General features: G+C 35.0%; 2 protein-coding genes across 2 annotated transcripts; both read right to left on the bottom strand.

Moving 5' to 3' along the window:
• Positions 1-12385: 12385 nt before the first annotated feature.
• LOC117625321 (epidermis-specific secreted glycoprotein EP1-like) lies at positions 12386-13702 on the bottom strand. Its single transcript, XM_034356898.1, has one exon. It carries the CDS (start codon positions 13700-13702, stop codon positions 12386-12388), a length of 1317 nt encoding a protein of 438 aa, XP_034212789.1.
• Positions 13703-15720: 2018 nt separating this feature from the next.
• LOC117626110 (epidermis-specific secreted glycoprotein EP1-like) lies at positions 15721-17320 on the bottom strand. Its single transcript, XM_034357764.1, has one exon. It carries the CDS (start codon positions 17182-17184, stop codon positions 15871-15873), a length of 1314 nt encoding a protein of 437 aa, XP_034213655.1. The 5' UTR covers positions 17185-17320; the 3' UTR covers positions 15721-15870.
• Between the last annotated feature and the right edge of the window lie 1934 nt (positions 17321-19254).

Here is a 19254-nt window from a genome sequence, read left to right as displayed (position 1 = left end):
GCGGATAAGGCGGTCGTTTAGGGTCTCCAAATTGAGAGGGTCCAATTTTTATAAACTTTTATATATGTATTAGTCTTAATCTTTTGGATCATATAGGTTCAAGGGATTATGGTTACTCACTATTGAATTAACATCCAACGGTTCAAAACAGTTTCTTAAAAGGAGTGCAAGAGTGAGTGAACAGTTGAATTTACATTCAATGGTGGGTGACCACAAATCTCTTGGACCCATGTAGTCCAAGAGATCCGGACTGATATATGCATATGTATGGTACTTTAAAAAAAATTATATTATATTGATATTATATTAAGCTCAAGTATTGTTATATAAAAAAAACCTAAATTATTTACTCTTAAATTAAGAAGGGGAAACTCAATAAAGGACCAATTTTTTATTTATTTTAGAAGTTAAACCAGTTTAATAATTTAAGCTAGCAGCATATATCTTAACCAAAAAAAAAAAAAAAACTTAGCAGCATGTAGGAAATTATGCTATGCTCGACAAAAGAAAAAAACAAGGAGTTTATTGAATATCTACTGTAAGAGGAAGCATTCTTGGAGGAAGAACAAGAAAGTAAAAATCCACATGACTATTGCTTATATTTTCTATTAAAAAAGACATGGGAGAATTGATAATGTAAAGTTAATTGATACTTTTGCATTTTTGATGCATTTTATAAAATTGTTATGTGAATTACACTTTGTTTGTTTCTTTTTAGGTTATAATTGTGACTTTTTTAGTTCATATAATTTTTTTTTCTAATTATTTGATAAAAAATCACATAAATATACATAGAGGGTAGAAGGTCACATTTGGTGGTTCGCTTAGGGCCTCCAAAACCTTAAGACGCAAATGAAAAGCAGCCTCAAAGTCGACCTACCACACAAAAAAAAAAAAAAAAACAAAAGCATACAATAATGTTTCGCCAGAAAAAGAAAAAAGAGTATAGTAATGCTACGATTATTAAATTTGTTTACCAAATAATTATATGTCAAAGTATTTGTTAGCATAATATTTGATAATATGAAGACTAAAGCAAGTTCATATTCGAAAATACACATTAAAGAGATCATTTCGTAAACAAAATTTAGCAGAGCAGCGCTCTAATGAATATGTTACTCAATTATAAAGAAGAATTAATAACTTTTTGATGTGATAAGACAACTCGGTCTTTTAAATTACATTTGAATGCCTTCGTGTGACAAATAATATATATATTTTTTTTTGAAAGAATAGCAATAGTATTGTATTGATAGGAGGATAAATAACTAGTATAAAAATTAAGTTATGTTGTTGAGAATTAAGCAAGTTTCTCAATACAAATGGATTTAGTCATCGATCTAACTAGATAGTCTAACCTTCTCAACTGCATGCAAAAGAAGGAAAGTCAGGTAAAAGATCAATGTATGTTGCATGCATGTCATATTATAGTCTTATATTGGCCGACAATGTCGTCAAGTGATAACCTCCTTTCGGTGTGATACAATACAATAATATTTTGATGAGGAGTTTAGATGAGATTGATTATATAGGAGACTTCCCGCGACTTCATAGAATAAACAACTTGGTGGATAGGTATGTCGTGATGTAACTTACAAATAATTCAATATAAATTTCATATCAACTGTTAAGTCGGTGTCTTGACTTATTTTTATTTTTTTTAATATCTAAAACTCTATTGGAGACATGCAAATGGACTTGCTAAAAAAGCATATGTATGAACTTACAAATTCATAACAACATATATACATATCTTGTAACATATATAAGTTTAGCAGAGAAACATTACTCAAACTGTACACACTTAATTTAATTGATAAAGAGAAATGCTATTCACATTCTCAGCTGATTCATTATTTTGGAAAGATAATAACATCATAATGAAAGATGATATATGACTTCCTGAGGGTAAAATGTGAAGGCATTAGGGGTAGTGTTGTAGAAGCAAAGTTAGAAGGGTCTTAAACTATGTCAATTCTTGTGGAAAACCAAGGGTCTATTTGGTATTCAACTTGAATCAAACTTTTTTTTAACTCTAAAACATAATTTGAGTCCAAAACAAAGAAAACCTGTTTGGTAGCCTTGTTTTTAAAAACTCAAACTCAAGAACAACAAAAAACACACCCCAATTATTTAAAACAAAAAAATTTGTTTTTTCAGTTTTTTTTTTCTAACAACCCACAAGTTCTCAAAATTTTAAGATTTGAAAACAGTTTTCAAGTTGCATACCAAATAAGTTTTTGAATCTTAAAAATAGATTTAAGAACTATTTGTTTTAAGAAAAAAATCAAAGTTTTTGAATTTCCTATTTGTATAGAATACCAAATGCCCCGTAAAGTACTTCCCTTGAAACATCAGCTGAAATTATGTCTCTCGTGGACTACATTTACTTGGAAGGATTGACTGGGATCAAAATTGAAATCAATTCGGAGAAAAGCTTTTGGAAGCTTTTATCATTAGAGTTGTGATCAAGGGCGGAACTACAACACGGTTGTGGTGGGTTGTAGACCAAAAAAGCTTTGTTTTTTTTCCGCTCGAAGCATGCGGCCTTTTGCTTTTTGTTTTTGTTTTTGTTTTTTGGCAAATCAATAATCGTTTTTTCCGCCAAAATAATTATATGTGAAACTTAATTATTTATATTTTTTCACTTTGTATTTGTCTTATTCGGTTGATGCCAAGAAACAAGAAACTTAAATAGGTACACTTTCAATTATATTGTTGAATATAGTAATTTTGATAATGTGTGTTTTTTAGTTACATTTAATACGTATTTGTCTTATAAAGTTTATTAAAAATTAGTCAATGGAAAAAATATATATATATATCATTAGAGATTAAGCTAAAAATTTTAGCTAGCCTATCCATCGAAAAATTTATGGTTCTGCCATTGCTTGATGTTGCATGCTCTCTTTACTGTATACATACATATGCTCATGTATGCACTGTGTCTTTTCAGATAAATATTCAAGCTTGTCAAAGGATGTGGAGGGGTTTGTTTCAAGGATGTGGAGGGGTTTGTTTGAGCCAACGTCAAACTGCATTTCATTATATATTTGAATTTTTCGTGAATTTGATTTATCAGCTACTAAAGTTCCAAGACTGACATTTTACAATATATATGGTTTTAAATGATCCTACTATAGAAGGATAGAGACATTATTGATACACATATAGACACATTAAGCAGCATAGTCAATCACATGCAAGATTTGAACAATTATTAGTAACTCTATTTTTTTACTATAACTAAATTCTAATCTTTGTGAAATGATGAAGAATAGACAATGACGAATTATTTACACTTTTGTATAAATAAATTCTGATAGAGTCATTTAGTTTTCTCCAATACCTTATATTTTATATTCCATATGAATTTAATTTCTCCATAACACCAAAGTATATTACCCTCATTGACACAAGAAACAATATGTATGTAAGTATATATATATATATGGGTGGTTATCACAAGTTATAAGAAAAGTACATTTTATTATGACCAGCTTTATCACACGAAAGTTAACTACAAAAACAACTCATACGGATATTGAGGTGTATATGGTGATGAAAAGGCAAAGAGAGTGAAAAGGCACATGGACAGCAATCTTGGCATGGTGAATGCTGGGGAAGACATTTGATTTGTATGGTGTGGTTTATGTGTAGGGCTTAGGGTAAAAAAACATCAATTTATATTGATCAAAGCAAGCTTCAACTTAATTCTCTTAATATTTTTATATTGACTTGCATTTGGATCATCCTAATCATGACTAAAGAGGGAAATGCAATGTTCAGAATAGCTAACTAAACTTTCCTTAATATGTGTGAATTTGTGCATTGTTCTGTTTGATTTTTATGAGAAATGATAAGAAGATGATACAAGCATGAAGCACCCACATCTCCCTTACCTTAACCCATGTCCACCCTTATAACAAAAAAGAAGAAAGAATATTTGAAAATTTTGACAAGTGTCAAAATTACACTGGTTGTAAGGAGGAGCTCCTCCTCAATTTTAAGGAGCAAAGTTTTTTCCAATAATTATATGTCAACATGTTTGTTAAGTACTGAAAAACAAATGTATTTGTTAAGTTGTAAATGAGTTTTAGTTCAAAATGGCTTTAATTTATATACCATTGTTACCTTGACAATATGTATAAGAAAACCCATTCTCACTTCCTAATTTTGGGAAAAAAGAGAGAGTCTAAAGTAAGTTCATATTCGAATAGATACACATTACAGAGATCATTTCTTAATATTAGTAGTTCTAGTCAATATATTACTCAATTAAAAAAAAAAAAGTAATTTTCTTTGTGATGAAACAATTCGTCTAATTTAGTTTAACAATTTAATATGTCAACAAATTAGGTAAAAGATCAAAGTATGTTGGATGCCTCTCTTTCTTTTTTTTTTTTCTTTTTTTAAATTTTTTGGTGTTGAAGCAGATGCTCTATAAAATAGAAGCATCCTACAAAATTACAAAAGATAATAAGAAAACCATATTTCAAACCAAAATGTGAAAGAGGGACAATGTGACAATGTGATGAAGTGATAGCCTCCTTTTTGGGGTGATACAATACAATAATATTTTGATGAGGATTTTTGTAGAAATGTCACCTGAAATTATACCTTAGTTTCAATTAGTCATCTTAAAGAAAAATTTAAGAGAAATGTTACATGAAATTATACCTCAGTTTCAATTGGTCACCTTAAATAAAAATTTAAGAGAAATGTCACCTTAATTTTTCAAAATCCATAATTTTTCATATGACTTTAATACCATCCAATTTTCCATCCATGTTAAAGGGTATTTTAAAAATGAAAAAATCATTATAAAAAAATTGTATTTAAAAAAAATCTCACATTCCCTCATCCCATGTGCGCCCTGTCGGCTCTAACCAACTCCACCCACCTTGAAATCCATTCCCCATCCAATGTGTTTTAGGGACGGGTGGAGTCTTGTGCGATGCGTTTTTGGGGCGGGTGGAGTCTTGTGCGATGTGTTTTAGGGGCGGGTGGAGTCTTGTGCAATGTGTTTTTGGGGTGGGTAGAGCCTTGTGCGATGTGTTTTTTTGAGGAGGGGTGGTTAGAGTCTTGTGAGGCATAAGTTTAGATGAAATTTATTAAATATAGTAATTATAATATATTATATAAGAAACTTCCGACAACCTCATTGAAAAAAAGAAAAGAAAAAAAGAAGAGAAAACAAACTGGTGACTAGGTATGTCGTGATGTAAACCTACAAATAAGTCAATATAAATTTCAATTCAACAATTAAGTCCGTATCTTGAGTGTTTAGCTGGGGAATTATAGCATTGGAAACAGCAATTACATCTAAACAACTATTTGAATGAATTAATTTGATCTTTGAAGAAATGCTAACCGGACTTGCTCAAGAGAGAGATTATATTACAAGGACATGATGTCACCTCATAATTCTTACGACGGATTCATGAGGTGAACAAGTTTATGTAGAGATTATCTTTTGAACAAATCCTGTCAGCAATTTTGAACTCTGTTGTAAAATGCTTGTATCCATCATTTTGATTGCATGGGCGAGCTGCCTCTTCATCTTTTCCAAAGCCCAGATCCATTCATCATTTTGATTGCGTTTTCCAATTTGCCATGAGAGGGAGAGGCAAATATGGAATTCTCAGCTTTCCAATTGTCATATTTGGTGGGCTGAAAATGATCTATTGACCCGGCCATACGTCTCAGAGACAAGCACATAACATATTTAACATGTGGATGGTTGATGGTGGGTGGTGAAGCTTCTTCTCTTTGGGTTTTAGAGAGCTTTGGAAAAGAGAATGTAGGATCCAGTTACTGATAGGTTTTGGACGTCCAAGATTGAGATGCTCCAAAAATAATATGCATTTCAACTAAAGAGAGAAATGTTTTCTTGCGGAAATGTACGTTGAGATTGAATCTGAACACTTGATCATATTAAATTTTGTCTAAACGTATATTATAGATTCATAACAATATAACTACACGAAGGGACAAAGTCACTTACAGACCTATCTGCGTATCATATTCCTCCTTAAAAAGTGACCGCTAATAATTGATGCATTAATTGACAACCGGTCGCGTATCTTATTCCTCCTTGAAAAAGACATAAGGCCCCGGCTCACGATCAAATCAGCTATGATGAGCGATCGAACTTTAAGTCGTACTAAAAGTCCACTAGGATCCAACGACTTATCACGAGTTTGAACTTTAAAGTGGAATTCTTAAAATTGATTAGGAACAAAAAGTGACTGTGAAGGGTTCCGACTTTTAGTATTTGAATAATTGATGGATAGACAACAATAAAGTAGAAAGAATTTGAAGGGCGAATCTAATAATAGAAACATCCAATTACAAGTGTCAAATTTTTTATGTTCTTTAATCTGGGTTACAGAGATTTTAACGTTTCTCAACTGATCTTTTTGGGTCAATAGACCCCATCCTCGTTGGTAGGCGTTCTAAATAAGGATGGATTACTTTGTCCACCCCATCGTTAGTTTGGGACCAGTGAAGAATTTGACGACGCCACACACCAGTTGGTTGGGTCGTCTTCTACTTGTGTTTCCTCTAGTCTTCGTATTTGTCTGCTCTATTTTTCTGATTCTGGTTATTGGTTAATTTTGAACTTTGACTTTGTAACTTTGGCATTTTGCCTAGGTAATATTATTCCTGACCCAAAAAAAAACCTGAAGACATATTGGGTATGCCCTGCCGGCAAACGGAGGATTGATTCAAAGGGGCCCACGATTCTAGTGAGACTTGATAAACACTATTCAAAAAGAACCCACTCTCAATTATTTGTTGGCTGATTCTTTACTTTATAAATAGAGAGATCATAACATGATCTTGAAAGATGGGCATTGACCCAAAAAAAAAAAAAAAACATAACAAAGAATTAGTGAGGATAAATGTTCATAATCACATTGTTGCAGGGATAGTAAGAGCCTGTTTGGTAACGTTTTTGAAGAATGTTTTCAGAAAATGAAAACGAGAAAATGAATTTGCATTTTCAAGATTTGAGAATGCGTCTGGTAGTTTAATTAGAAAATAGTTTCAGAAAATGAAAACAGTGAAAATGCGTTTGGTAGTACAATTTGAAAATAACAAAAACAAAATTGGTTAATTATGTGATCAATATGTGAGTTTCATACCAAGAAAAAAAAAAAGGGAGTTATTTTTATTAATGCCTCCTCCAAAAAGAATGTAATTTTTTTGGAAAAGAAAAAAAGAATAATCTTTAAAAAAAGAATAATGTATAAAAAGAATTATCTTTAAAAAAAAATTAAAATGAACTCAGAAAAAACAAATACACAATCTTCTCTTTTAATTCTCTGCAAATCCCACCCCACCCCATTGCACGCAAGCATCACCATCGCAGAACCCACCTCTATCCCTCTCCCAATCATCTTCTTCATCACAACTCAGTTAGCACCCAAACAAGATTTTGATGAGCTAATCTAACAGAAGACCCACTAATTTCACCAGAAAAAGAAAAAAATGAAGACCCATATGTATCTAACTAATGAGAAGATCCAATAATTTCATCGAAAAAATAAAAATTAGAAATTTATTAGAAGACCCAGTGTGGGAAATTGACGAGAGCTTTAGATAAATGGGGCGTTGGAAGTAAATAGAAGAGTTATTTAGTGAGAGACGCAAAATCGTTTTCCGCTTTTCCATTGAAAATGCTGAAAACGTTATTTCAGTGTTTTCACTTTTTATACATGGTTTGTAATTCATTCTCGAAATATTGTTTTTTGCGTTTTCTCATGCTGGCCACCGAACGCCTTCTCAGCCATTTTCATTTTAAGAAAACAGAAAACGGGCCCGTAAATAATTTTACTAACTCTTGATCCAAGCATAGATTTTTGTTCTTCCAATTTTAGAAGAAATACCAAATTTGAATCTCCTCGCCCCATTTGATAAAAATAGTTTACATACCTTTTCTTATTCTATTACTGATAGTAGAATCCTGCAACAAGGGAAAAATAAGAAGTACGACAAAGTGATCGGTCTAGCTAATAACCCATATGATATGATAACGTATTAGCTAGTGATTAGGTGCCTTGATGTAACCCACATGAATGGAAAGAGCAACTTTGGTCAAGGTTTTCAAATCATAAGCTATCCAACACCAGGATGCATCTTGGTTATAAAAGTAGCCCAAACACTTGCAGTCCAAAGTGCACTTGCTAGCACAATCCTTCTCCTTCATAGCAACTCCCGCAGTGAAGAACTTGCTCATGAAGTGATCAACCCCATCAACTTTGTAGTAATGGAAGCTATTTTCCTCACAAGATGTTAGCTTCTGAGGCTCACAACTTTTGTTCCAACCCATCAGTCCATAGGGCAATGGGCAAGCAACACATTGGTTGTCCTCACAAACCCCAAATTTCCCACATCGCTCCGGCAAGTGTAAACCCGAAGATTTCCATCAAATCCAAGCCTAAGAAATGAGAATGTACAATTGTATTTGGGTTTAGCTAGACTTTCAGGTCCTATTAGGGAAGACATGCGAGTTTGCTTTAAGCTTGTGGAAAAGCATAAGCCTCATCCAATTCCATCGTGGGCTGGAAGCTCAATGCCACGTTGTCCAACACCAAGATGTAGGGCCCATTTGAGTTTTCCTTCTCTGAGGCCCAGATCACAAGTTTATTGCTCATTGACCCAGCCCTCAAAGCTTGGCCCACCAATAAGGTGTCTGTTGGGTAATCAAAGCTTTGCCAAACAAAATTGCCCACTTCGACAAGAATCGAATTTGGGCGCCTCTGTTAACTGGAAACACACTGGAATGCCAACTCCACCACAAGCGCTTTTGTACAGATATTTATCACGCTATAATATATATACAATCTTTATAAATATTATATATATAATATAAAGAATTTTTTTTTCCGGAAACCCTCAAGAATCTGGGGCCCTATGCAGTGGAGTCACTTACACCGCCCCAGTGCCGCCCCTTCTACGGCTGCTAGGGAAGTGAAATAAATAACCGCACTTCATGCTAAAGAGAATCATGGGTAAACTTTCTTGCAAATGCATAATTTTTTTAAAAAAAAAAAACTGGTTTTTTGCATGTTATTGTTATCGTTGAGGTATTTATTTACTTTATTTGTAGCTTTTTGGATAGGAGAAGCAAATGCACATGTTGTTGAGGGAGCAACACCAAGGCAGGGGGTGGATATATCGGGGTATGTATAATATATATATTGCGACGTAATTACCCTATCTCAATATATATATGATTTTTAAACTGACTGTTTAGAAAGGTGTATGGGCACCAATTATATACACATACTCACATATGCTCCCCTTGTAGATAATGGACATATAATGTTAATATGAAAGCTTTCCGAACATTGTATTTGTAGTCAATATGTAAACTAGTACGATCCAAAATTTTCCTGATGCAGCATAACCAAACCACACACAACATTTGGACCATTATTTAGTAACCCAATTTTTTAAACTATAACTAAATTATAATTGTATAAAATGATGAATAATAGAAAATGGCGAATTATTTACACTAATATGTAAATAAATTCTGACATAATCATTTAATTTTCTCCAATACCTTATATTTATATTCCGTATGAATTTAATTTCTCCGTATAACACCAAAATATTTTACCCTCATGGACACAAAAACAATATGTATGTAAGTATATATATATGGGTGGTTATCACATGTTATAAGAAAAGTCCATTTTATTATGACCAGCTTTTATCACACGAAAGTTAACTACAGAAACAACTCATACGGATATTGAGGTATATATGGTGATGAAAAGGCTCAGAGTGTGAAAAGGCTCATGGAGAGCAATGTTGGCACGGTGAATGCTGGGGAAGACATTTGATTAGTATAGTGTCGTTTATGGTGTAGGCCTTAGGGGAAAAAAAACATCAATTTATATTGATCAAAGAAAGCTTCAACTTAATTCTCTAAATATTTTATATTGACTTGGACTTGGATCATCCTAATCATGACTAAAGAGGGAAATGCAATGTTCAGAATAGCTAGCTAAGTTTTCCTTATAATAAGTGTGAATTTGTTCATTGTTCTGTTTGATTTTTATGAGAAATGATAAGAACATGATACAAGCATGAAGCACCCACAACTCCCTTATCTTAACCCTTGTCCACCCTTATAGTGCGTACTTAGCTCAACTTATTAATTAGTAATTGTCACCACAAGTGTTTGATCATCAAATAATTACAAGGCATTAATTTTGGTATGTGGCTTTCAAACCAACAATTTGGATTCGTCTACTTATAGCACTTGTTTGAGGTTGCTTAGAAGGGTTAAAAGTATATTCGTACAACGAAAAACGTTTCTGATAGCGTTACATTGAAAAATAAGTCTTAATGAAGAAGTAGAAACCCAATTTTGGCGTCTTCTAGTGGAGATGTTTTCGAGCCATATTTTACCAATTTTGGGTTTGTGACCCTCTGGTTGGAGATGGACTCAGAGCTTAACGTTGTATATAATTTGTCATTCTAGCCAAGCTAATTAATCAATGAGAGCTGTCAAGACGAGTTATTCATGCTTTGAAATACCTCAATGATTGCCCAAGTATTAAAATCCTAATTAAGGGTTTAATTCATTTGAACTTCATGAAGAAACAAGAAAGTAAAAAGAAAAAAAAAAATTTCACAATCTCACCCCATTTATGGTTTAATTGTTCATCCTTTGAAACATTGGATACAATGGATTCTTTAATTAGATTTTAATATCCATTTTAAATCTAATTTGATTGAAGACATACCATCTTTGCCTATGTGGCTGCACCTTTACCTTTGCTTAAACTCTTAGGCCTTGTTTGGTGGGCTGGACTAGACTGGATATTTTCAATTAAAATGAAAATGGGTCATAGTCATTGTTTGGTGAGTTTAAGTGTGTCCCAGACTGGATATGAGCATGGGATCCATGTCCCAAAAAACTATGGCTTTAGAACCCAAGCCTAGATGTGGGTTTAGAATCCGAGGCTTTTCCAAGCATGCCTCTTCTTTCTTCTCTGCGAGACCAAGCACCCCCTTCTCAAATTATTCTCTCCTCTCTCTTCCCCAATCTCCTCTCTATTCTCTTTTTCTCTCTTCTCCTCTCTCCTTGCTCTTCTCCTCTCTCCTTTGTCTTCCTCCATCCCCTTGGTCTCTGCATCAGAGAAGTTCACTTTGGCTTTCATTGAACAAAATATAGAGGGTTCCATCTTCAGCTATCTAGCTATCCGTCGCAACAAAACATTCACAAATAAAGCATTGATTTTTAATAGAGACAGACCTATTACATCCCCTTTATCCCCACTTCTAACCTTGGACTTGAACAACACATTGAAAATTATTAGATATGAGTTATCTTCTTCATTTGATTAGGATTTTGCTTCTGGGTATAGCCTGTTTGATTAGAATTTTGCCTTTGGTTATAGACTTTTTGCAAAATTTGAGGGGGGTTCTCTTCGATCTGAAGAAAAAAGTTTGAATAATTGTTAATAAAAAAATTAAAATAAAATTTTAATTTATTAAAAAAATTAAGTTAATTTCAGTTGTTTGGTGCAAGAATGAATGGGACATGACTCAAAACCTAGACAGGTAAGCCCAATCCAATACTTCAAAGTCTATCATAACCAGTTCAAGCCAGCCCACCAAACGGGGCCTTAATACCCATATACAAAAGTAAAACCATTATGAGTAATTCTATTTTTCTACTATAACTAAATTATAATTATATTGAAATGATGAATAATAGAAAATGCCGAAGTATTGACATATTTATGTAAATATTATGATAGGGTCATTTAATTTTCTCCAATACCTTAGATTTATATTCCATATGAACTTAACTTCTCCCTAACACCAAAATATTTTACCCTCACTGACACAAGAACAATATGTATGTAAGTATATATGGGTGGTTATCACATGTTAAAAGAAAAGTACATTTTATTATGACCAGCTTTATCACACTAAAGTTAACTACAAAAACAATTCATACGAATATTGATCAGGTAGTTGAACATCACGATTAAGGTGTTGAAAAAGAAATTGAAACTTGAGGGGTCCATTATTATTCAGACAAAAGTTCCTTCTTTAATGGAGTTTGGTCTTGGATCATTTTACCACCGTGATTCCTTCCAATTTCAGTCGTGTAGTGTATGTAAGTTTATAGAGAAGGTAATTTAGAGAGTGTTTTTGGTTGCACAAATGAGTGTACTTTTGGTGCATGATATTTCAACAAGGCCAGGGAAATTAGACCTCATATTTCTTAGTTGCACAAATGTAACATTTGTATTCTCCCCATGAAGAATCGAAACAAATATTTATTTAATGATATTTCGAGTTCGACAATGCAAAATACAATAAATTAAAACAATGTCAACTACACGTATTAGTAGTGATTAGGTGCCTTAATGTAAGCCACGTGAGTGGAATTGGCAACTTTGGTCAAGGTTTTCAAATCATAAGCGATCCAACACCTTGAAGTATCTTGGTTGTAAAAGTATACCAAACACTTGCAATCCGAAGTACACTTGTTACCACAATCGATCTCCTTGGTAGAAGATCCCCTTGTGTACTTGCTTAAGAAATAATCAACTCCTTCAACCTTGTAGTAGTGGAAGTTCGTTGCCTTACAAGAAGTTACCTTCTCAGGCTTACAAGTCTTGTTCCAACCCAAAAGCCCTTTAGCCAATGGACAAGCAACACATTGGTTGTCCTCACAAACGCCAAAGTCTCCACATCTAGACGGAAGCTGGCACTCAGTCTCCCACACCGAATCTCTGTCGAAAAGTGTGAAGGTCTGCTCCCATGAATCTACCTTGTCATAGTAAGTGTAAAGCTTGATGTTTCCATCAATTCCAAGCCTGAGGTACGTCAATGTGCTGTTGAATTTGGGTACATCTAGAAAGATATTTCTACCCGTGGAAGAGTTGGCCGCTTGATACTCTAGGGTTAGGTCATAAACATAACCCTCATCCGTTTCCGGGGTGCTATTCAAGGTGACATGATCTAATGAGCCCTCTTGAATGGTGATCAATTGAGAGCAGAGTAGTGACTTTGGGGAGTTTTTGCTCTTATAGTACAAAAATAATCCCTTGGGCTCCATCACCAAGCTGTAAGCCCCATCTTTGTTTTCCTTCTCGGAGGCCCGACTCACGAGCTTGCTTACTGCCCCGGCCCGGAGAGATTGACCCACCAACAAAGTGTCAGTTGGGCTGTCAAAGCTTTGCCAAACAAAGGAACCTTTTGAGTCGTAGAGGACCATGTTGCCTGTTGGAAGCAACTTGAAGCCTACCACCCCTTTGTTGGCAGTGTTGGTTTGCCAAGCCACTCGGCCATCGGCATCAGCCAATACAAGGTTGCCATCTGTCCCAAACGTGAGGGTGGCTTTTTCGCCAACTGGGTTACCTCGGTTGGCCTCCCAAACCCAACGCATGAGTGACTCAGAACGCACCAAGCCCATGCGTAGAGCAAGAGTGAAGGCATTAGGGGTGGTGTTGTAGAAGCCAAGCTGGAAGGGGGAGTTAAAGACATCAGGCAGCATACGATAATCTCCAAAATATTCCACAACATAAGGCCCGAATTCTCCCTCGTTGACAAGCTTGAAAGTTTCATTGGCAGGAACTTGAGCCTGAGCAATGATACAAAAGATCGAGAAGAAGAACAATAAGGAGAGCAATGGCATGGTAAATGTAGGGGAAGACATTTTTATTTTGTTGCTTGGTTTGTGTTGTATCTCTTAGAGGTCGAGACCCGTTGTATAATTATAATTATAATTATCATAGACAGTGAACTTGTAGTCTTGTTATTATTTGATATTTACTTGGATTTGGATCATATTTGAAATGGTCTTCTTAAAATATCATCAAAACAAAGTCATCAATGCCCAGCACAGCTGCACAATTGTAGAAAGTCGTAATGATATAATATTTCTCTACCTAAATAATGCTGATCTGTATAACTTGCATGAGTGTGGGGATTGAATTTTGTGTTTCCTCCCCCATGTTACCCAATACCCATTCAAATCAAGATCCAATTTATATCGATGAACTAAGGTTTGGCGAGTTCCTATCTTTTGACCCAAAAAAAAAAAAAAAAAAAAAAAGACTAAGGCTTGTAGAGTGAATTGCATTCATTATCTTTGAATGAAGAGAGGTTTGGAGAATGGGAAGAAAAAAAAGTCATGGTATAGAGTCTCGGACTAGCCAACCATTGGATCAAAGAAAAAAAAATAAAGGAAAAGAATGACATTTATAGTTATAAATTTTTGGCTTAGATGTGAATATATATACGTTTTCTACCATCCCTTTTTTTTTTCCTGGGTAAAGATTAATTTTAAGGCTTGATTAACAATACATAAAACCCGATCTCTAACAATAAACTTCTAAAAATTGGAATTTTTTTACTGCTAAAGTGTCATAAGAGTTCGAATATATAACTATTGATATGCAAATTAAGACTCTTTTACATCGGCTAAACCCGTTAACTATAAACAAGGAAAATCAAGCCATTTATATGCGGCAACTTGTTGAAAAAGACTACGACAATTTGCTATGTCTTAATTATGATATGTCCAAGTTGCATGCATTCCCCACCCAACCCTCTTCCCTGCTTTTTCGAAATGAATGACAACAAATAATTGTGCAAGTATACCCTACTTTTCAGCCCAAGTGGTGAGGATGACTACTCATCCACTAATGGAGAAATTTGCTAGAATTAGAATAGTTCATGCTTGCTTTCTTTTCTACTTTAAAATAAATAAATAAATTCACTGCATAATTAATTGTTTTGGGTTCTAAATAATTCACTGCCTAATTAATGTGTTGTGTGCTCCGCACACTGAATTTCAATTTTGTTATTTCGTTTCATTAAATAAATAGATTTTTTTCGTATCATCTCTGATCTCCTCCTCAGTGCACCCATTTCTCTCCAAGTGGCTGTCTCCGACAGTGTATTTGCGGTTTTGCAGACACCCGGCCGCTTTGTTTGACTTTGACTATAATTACAAGAGGACTAGCCCAGCTGGAATTTTTTTTTTTTAATTTATTCATTATAAATCGTATGTAGGTCTTAATTATAATATGTTTGTGACTAGATCGACTAGCAATTTTTTTTTTTTTTTCATTGGAGTTCGATATTCTGGGATTCGAACTGAGGTACATGAGGAGGGGAAGCCACCACCATCGTGGTGGGAATCCGTTGGCGACCAACTAGCACTTAAACCATGCCAAAACTAGATGCACTCTAACACTTGTATCTAAAATAACAAAGCACAAGCAAAAGCCAGAAAACAACTTGTAGCTAATTAATTGAATAAAGTTAAAGTTCCGAAAGCTTATGTACCTCTTGTCTTCAAAAAAGAAAAAAAAAAAAAAAAGTTTACGTGCCTCTTCGTGGAATTCAAGGGACATCCATACAGATCGTAATCAGTTATGTGCTGCTATCTATACTCTTCTCTAATACAAGTAGATCTCATTTCTGTGAAAGATGAGATCAGTAAAATCATCAGTAAATGTTGTATTATTATTGTTTTCTTAATCCGCTAATTTTAATGCATTTACAGAACAAATTAATCACCTGAAGAAAGAAGATCTTCTCCGGACTCAGTTATGCCAACTTAGTTTATAATTATAATACAGTATTGATTTGATTCACAGAGCATGTTAAATATATATTTAGATAGAGATTTGATGATTAATATTATATTATTTGCCTATAATCAAATCACACAAAGAGAATATTGCACTGCATTTTTAATGATATAATGTTCTCCACTCACCTGGAGAATCCAAACAAATCTTTATTGAGTTCATGACATTTGATGTTCGATCAGAAATACAACAAAGTGAAGATCTAGTCCCTATAAATATATTACTAGTTAGGTGTCTTGATATAAGCCACGTGAGTAGAATTGGCAGCTTTGGTCAAAGTTTTCAAATCATAAGCTATCCAACACCTTGATGCATCCTGGTTGTAAAAGTACCCCAAACACTTGCAATCCGAAGTACACTTCTTACCACAATCAGCCTCCTTTGTAGCATCTCCCCTAGTGTACTTGCTCAAAAAATGATCAACCCCTTCAACTTTGTAGTAGCGGAAGCTCTTTGGATTGCAAGAAGTTAGCTTCTCTTGCTCACAAGTCTTGCTCCAACCCAACAATCCCTTTGACGATGGACAAGCAACACATTGGCTGTCCTCGCAGAGGCCAAAGTTTCCGCATCGCTCCGGCAACTGGCACTCAGTTTCCCAGATTGAATTATCTCTGTCGAAAAGAGCGAAGGTCACCTCCCATGCACGCCAATCCACCTTGTCGTTGTAAGTGTAAAGCTTGACATTTCCATCAATTCCAAGCCTGAGGAAGGTCAACGTGCTGTTGTATTTAGGTCTAGCTAGAATGCGATTTCCACCAGAAGAAGAGTCGGCCGCTTCATAATTTAGGGTTATGTCATAAGCATAACCCTCATCTGTGTCCGGGGTACATTTCAAGGTTGCATAATCAAGTGAGCCCTTATCAATAGTAATCACTTGAGAGTAGAGCAATGGCTTTGGGGAGTTTTTGCTCTTGTAGTACAAAAATATTCCCTTGGGCTCCATGACCAAGCTATAAGCCCCATCTTTGTTTTCGGTCTCGGAGGCCCGACTAATGAGCTTGTTTACTGCCCCGGCCTTTAGAGATTGGTCCACCAACAAAGTGTCGGTAGGGTGGTCAAAGCTTTGCCAAACGAAGTTGCCCTTTGAGTCATAAAGCACCATGTTGCCTGTTGGAAGCAACTTGAAGCCTACCACTCCTTTGTTGGCAGTGTTGGTTTGCCACGCCACTCGGCCATCAGCCTCTGCCAAAACAAGGTTGCCGTCTGTCCCGAAGGTGAGAGTGGCGTTTTCGCCAACTGGGTTTCCCCGGTTGGCCTCCCAAACCCAACGGAAGAGTGACTCGGATCGCCTCAAGCCCATGCGAAGAGCAAGAGTGAAGGCATTTGGGGTGGTGTTGTAGAAGCCAAGTTGGAAGGGGGCGTTAAACACACTAATCATACGGTAGTTTCCATCGTATTCTATAATGTAAGGCCCAAACTCTCCATCGTTGACAAACTTGAAAGTTTCGTTCGCAGGAACTTGAGCTTGAGAAACGAAAGCCAAGAGTGAGAAGAGAAAGAGGGAAAGCAATGAGATGGTGGATGTAGAGGAAGCCATGTTGTAGCTTGTAGGTTTGTGTTGGCCTTGGAGAGCTAATAGCAGGCCTCTATTTATAATCTCGTATTGGCTTGGATTGGGATGATTCTGGGATTAAAATATGAGAAATGAACCGACTGTTTTCAGACGCCAATTTTGATCAAACCATGGACAGCTATGATTCTATGCATAAAGCCGTGGTCAATAATGATTTTTATATTACATGGTACTTTGTTTGGTACTTGTTTATTATTTTGTGCTTGAAGAACGAGAGTTGGTGGCGCATATTAATAATTTTCTTCCCCATGTATCCAATGCAGCAATGTTGCTTTTGTCATTGTTTGTAGGAAGGAGAGGATTCCTAATCTTAATCCTCAACCCTTATCCACTACAAGGTGTTTCTGGAAAGAAAAGAAAAGCCAGCTGGTCATAAAGTGAAAGAAGCCTAAAAGTAAATCCTTCCATTATTGGAAGTTTTTATGTCGTATTTAGAGAGAATTTGCTCTCTTTTGATTTGTAATTTATTGATCAAATGGATATGTATTTGACTGCGTGGTCTTGGTTGACTGACAAAATAACATGGAAATTTTTAGGTGTCACGAGTACAGCTGGTGTACTATCCAATAGATATAGGACATGTGGAATATTTTTAATGCAATCAGTCAGTCACATGTCATAAAAAGCAATGTAATAAGTTAGAAAATAATTCCACATGGCTTATGTGTATTGAATGATATACCCAATAGGTGATCAATCAAACAAGAATTGAAAGTTGTGAGCCACTTTTATTTTTATTTTTATTTTTATAGTGAATATATTATATTTAGCATAATTCCTCATGTCTTATGTGTATTGGATGGTACACCAAGCAGGTGGTCAATCAAATAAGAACGGAAAGTTGTGAAACTTTTGCAGTTAAGTGTTAATTTGAAACGAGCCCCAAAAATTAAGTACTTTTATGTAGTTACCCCTTAAATTTATGCACCCTCAAAGTAAAATTGTTCAAGAACAAAAAATAAAAAAAAGTAAAGTTTATTCCTTTCGAAAATACAAAATATAAAATTAACCAATTTATTTCACTTTCTGCTTCCAGACCCAAAGCTGATAAGAAGAATTAATAGATTATTATTATTATTATATTTGTTGGCTAATTACTATGAATTAATTAATGATTATTTTAATTAATATGGTTACTTATCTCAGTGTTTCATACATACACTACAAAAAAATATTGCTCATAGGACACTATTTTCTTTTGTGCTCTTTAAGGCACAAATATTTGTGTTTAACAGATCATCAGAAATTACCTTATTTGACTAATTATTATGACTTGACTGGACCAATGACAAGAAAGAAGGGGGATCTTGCATTGAACTCAGCTGCACACTGATCACAAGGGTCACTATCATACTAGGTTGTGGCGACCGGTCGCTTCTTCACAGAGAGAGATTTCATCATTGCCAGGCTGTGGCGACCGGTGCTTTCTCCAGTGCGACCGGTCGTTTCTTCATAGAGAGCACCATCTTCAGCTCCAGATTGTGGCGACCAGTCGCTCTGTCCAGTGCGACTGGTCATTTCTTTCCTGAAAGTAACATCTTAAAATATATCATTCTACAATTCAAGTCCGCGATTCTTTAATCCAAGACTCTCCAAATCACTTTCCTTTTCTCCTTGAATTGGAGATGAGGGAGAGACATAATAAGACACTTTTTCATGGAAAGTCATGTCCAAAGTAACATGCACTTTCTGAGTAGGTGGATGATAACACTTATAACCATTATGAGTAGAAGAGTAACCAATAAAGGCACAATGTAGAGCACAATGATCAAGTTTACTCCATTGATGAAAGTAGACATGAACATAAGCAACACACCCAAAACTTTAGGAGGCAAACTTGGAGACGGAGATAGGGGAAACATGGTCACTATTGAAATCAAGAACCCGACTAGCAGTACGGTTAATCAAATAGGCAGCAGACATAATAGCATGCCCCCAAAGATGATGAGGAACAAACATATTCAATATGAGTGAAGGGGCAACTTCAAGCAATTGTCGGTTCTTTCTTTCAGACATACCATTTTGTTGAGGGGT

This window comes from Prunus dulcis, chromosome 4 (assembly GCF_902201215.1).
Source record: "Prunus dulcis chromosome 4, ALMONDv2, whole genome shotgun sequence".
In the NCBI taxonomy this organism is placed as follows: Eukaryota; Viridiplantae; Streptophyta; class Magnoliopsida; order Rosales; family Rosaceae; genus Prunus; species Prunus dulcis.
The sequence above is the reverse complement of the archived record's forward strand: the minus strand, read 5'-3'. Positions and strand labels throughout refer to the sequence as shown.

Excerpts from the sequence above, each read along its gene's own strand:
- LOC117625321 (XM_034356898.1), bottom strand. The coding sequence starts at position 13,702 with ATGTCTTCCCCTACATTTACCATGCCATTGCTCTCCTTATTGTTCTTC.
- LOC117626110 (XM_034357764.1), bottom strand. The coding sequence starts at position 17,184 with ATGGCTTCCTCTACATCCACCATCTCATTGCTTTCCCTCTTTCTCTTC.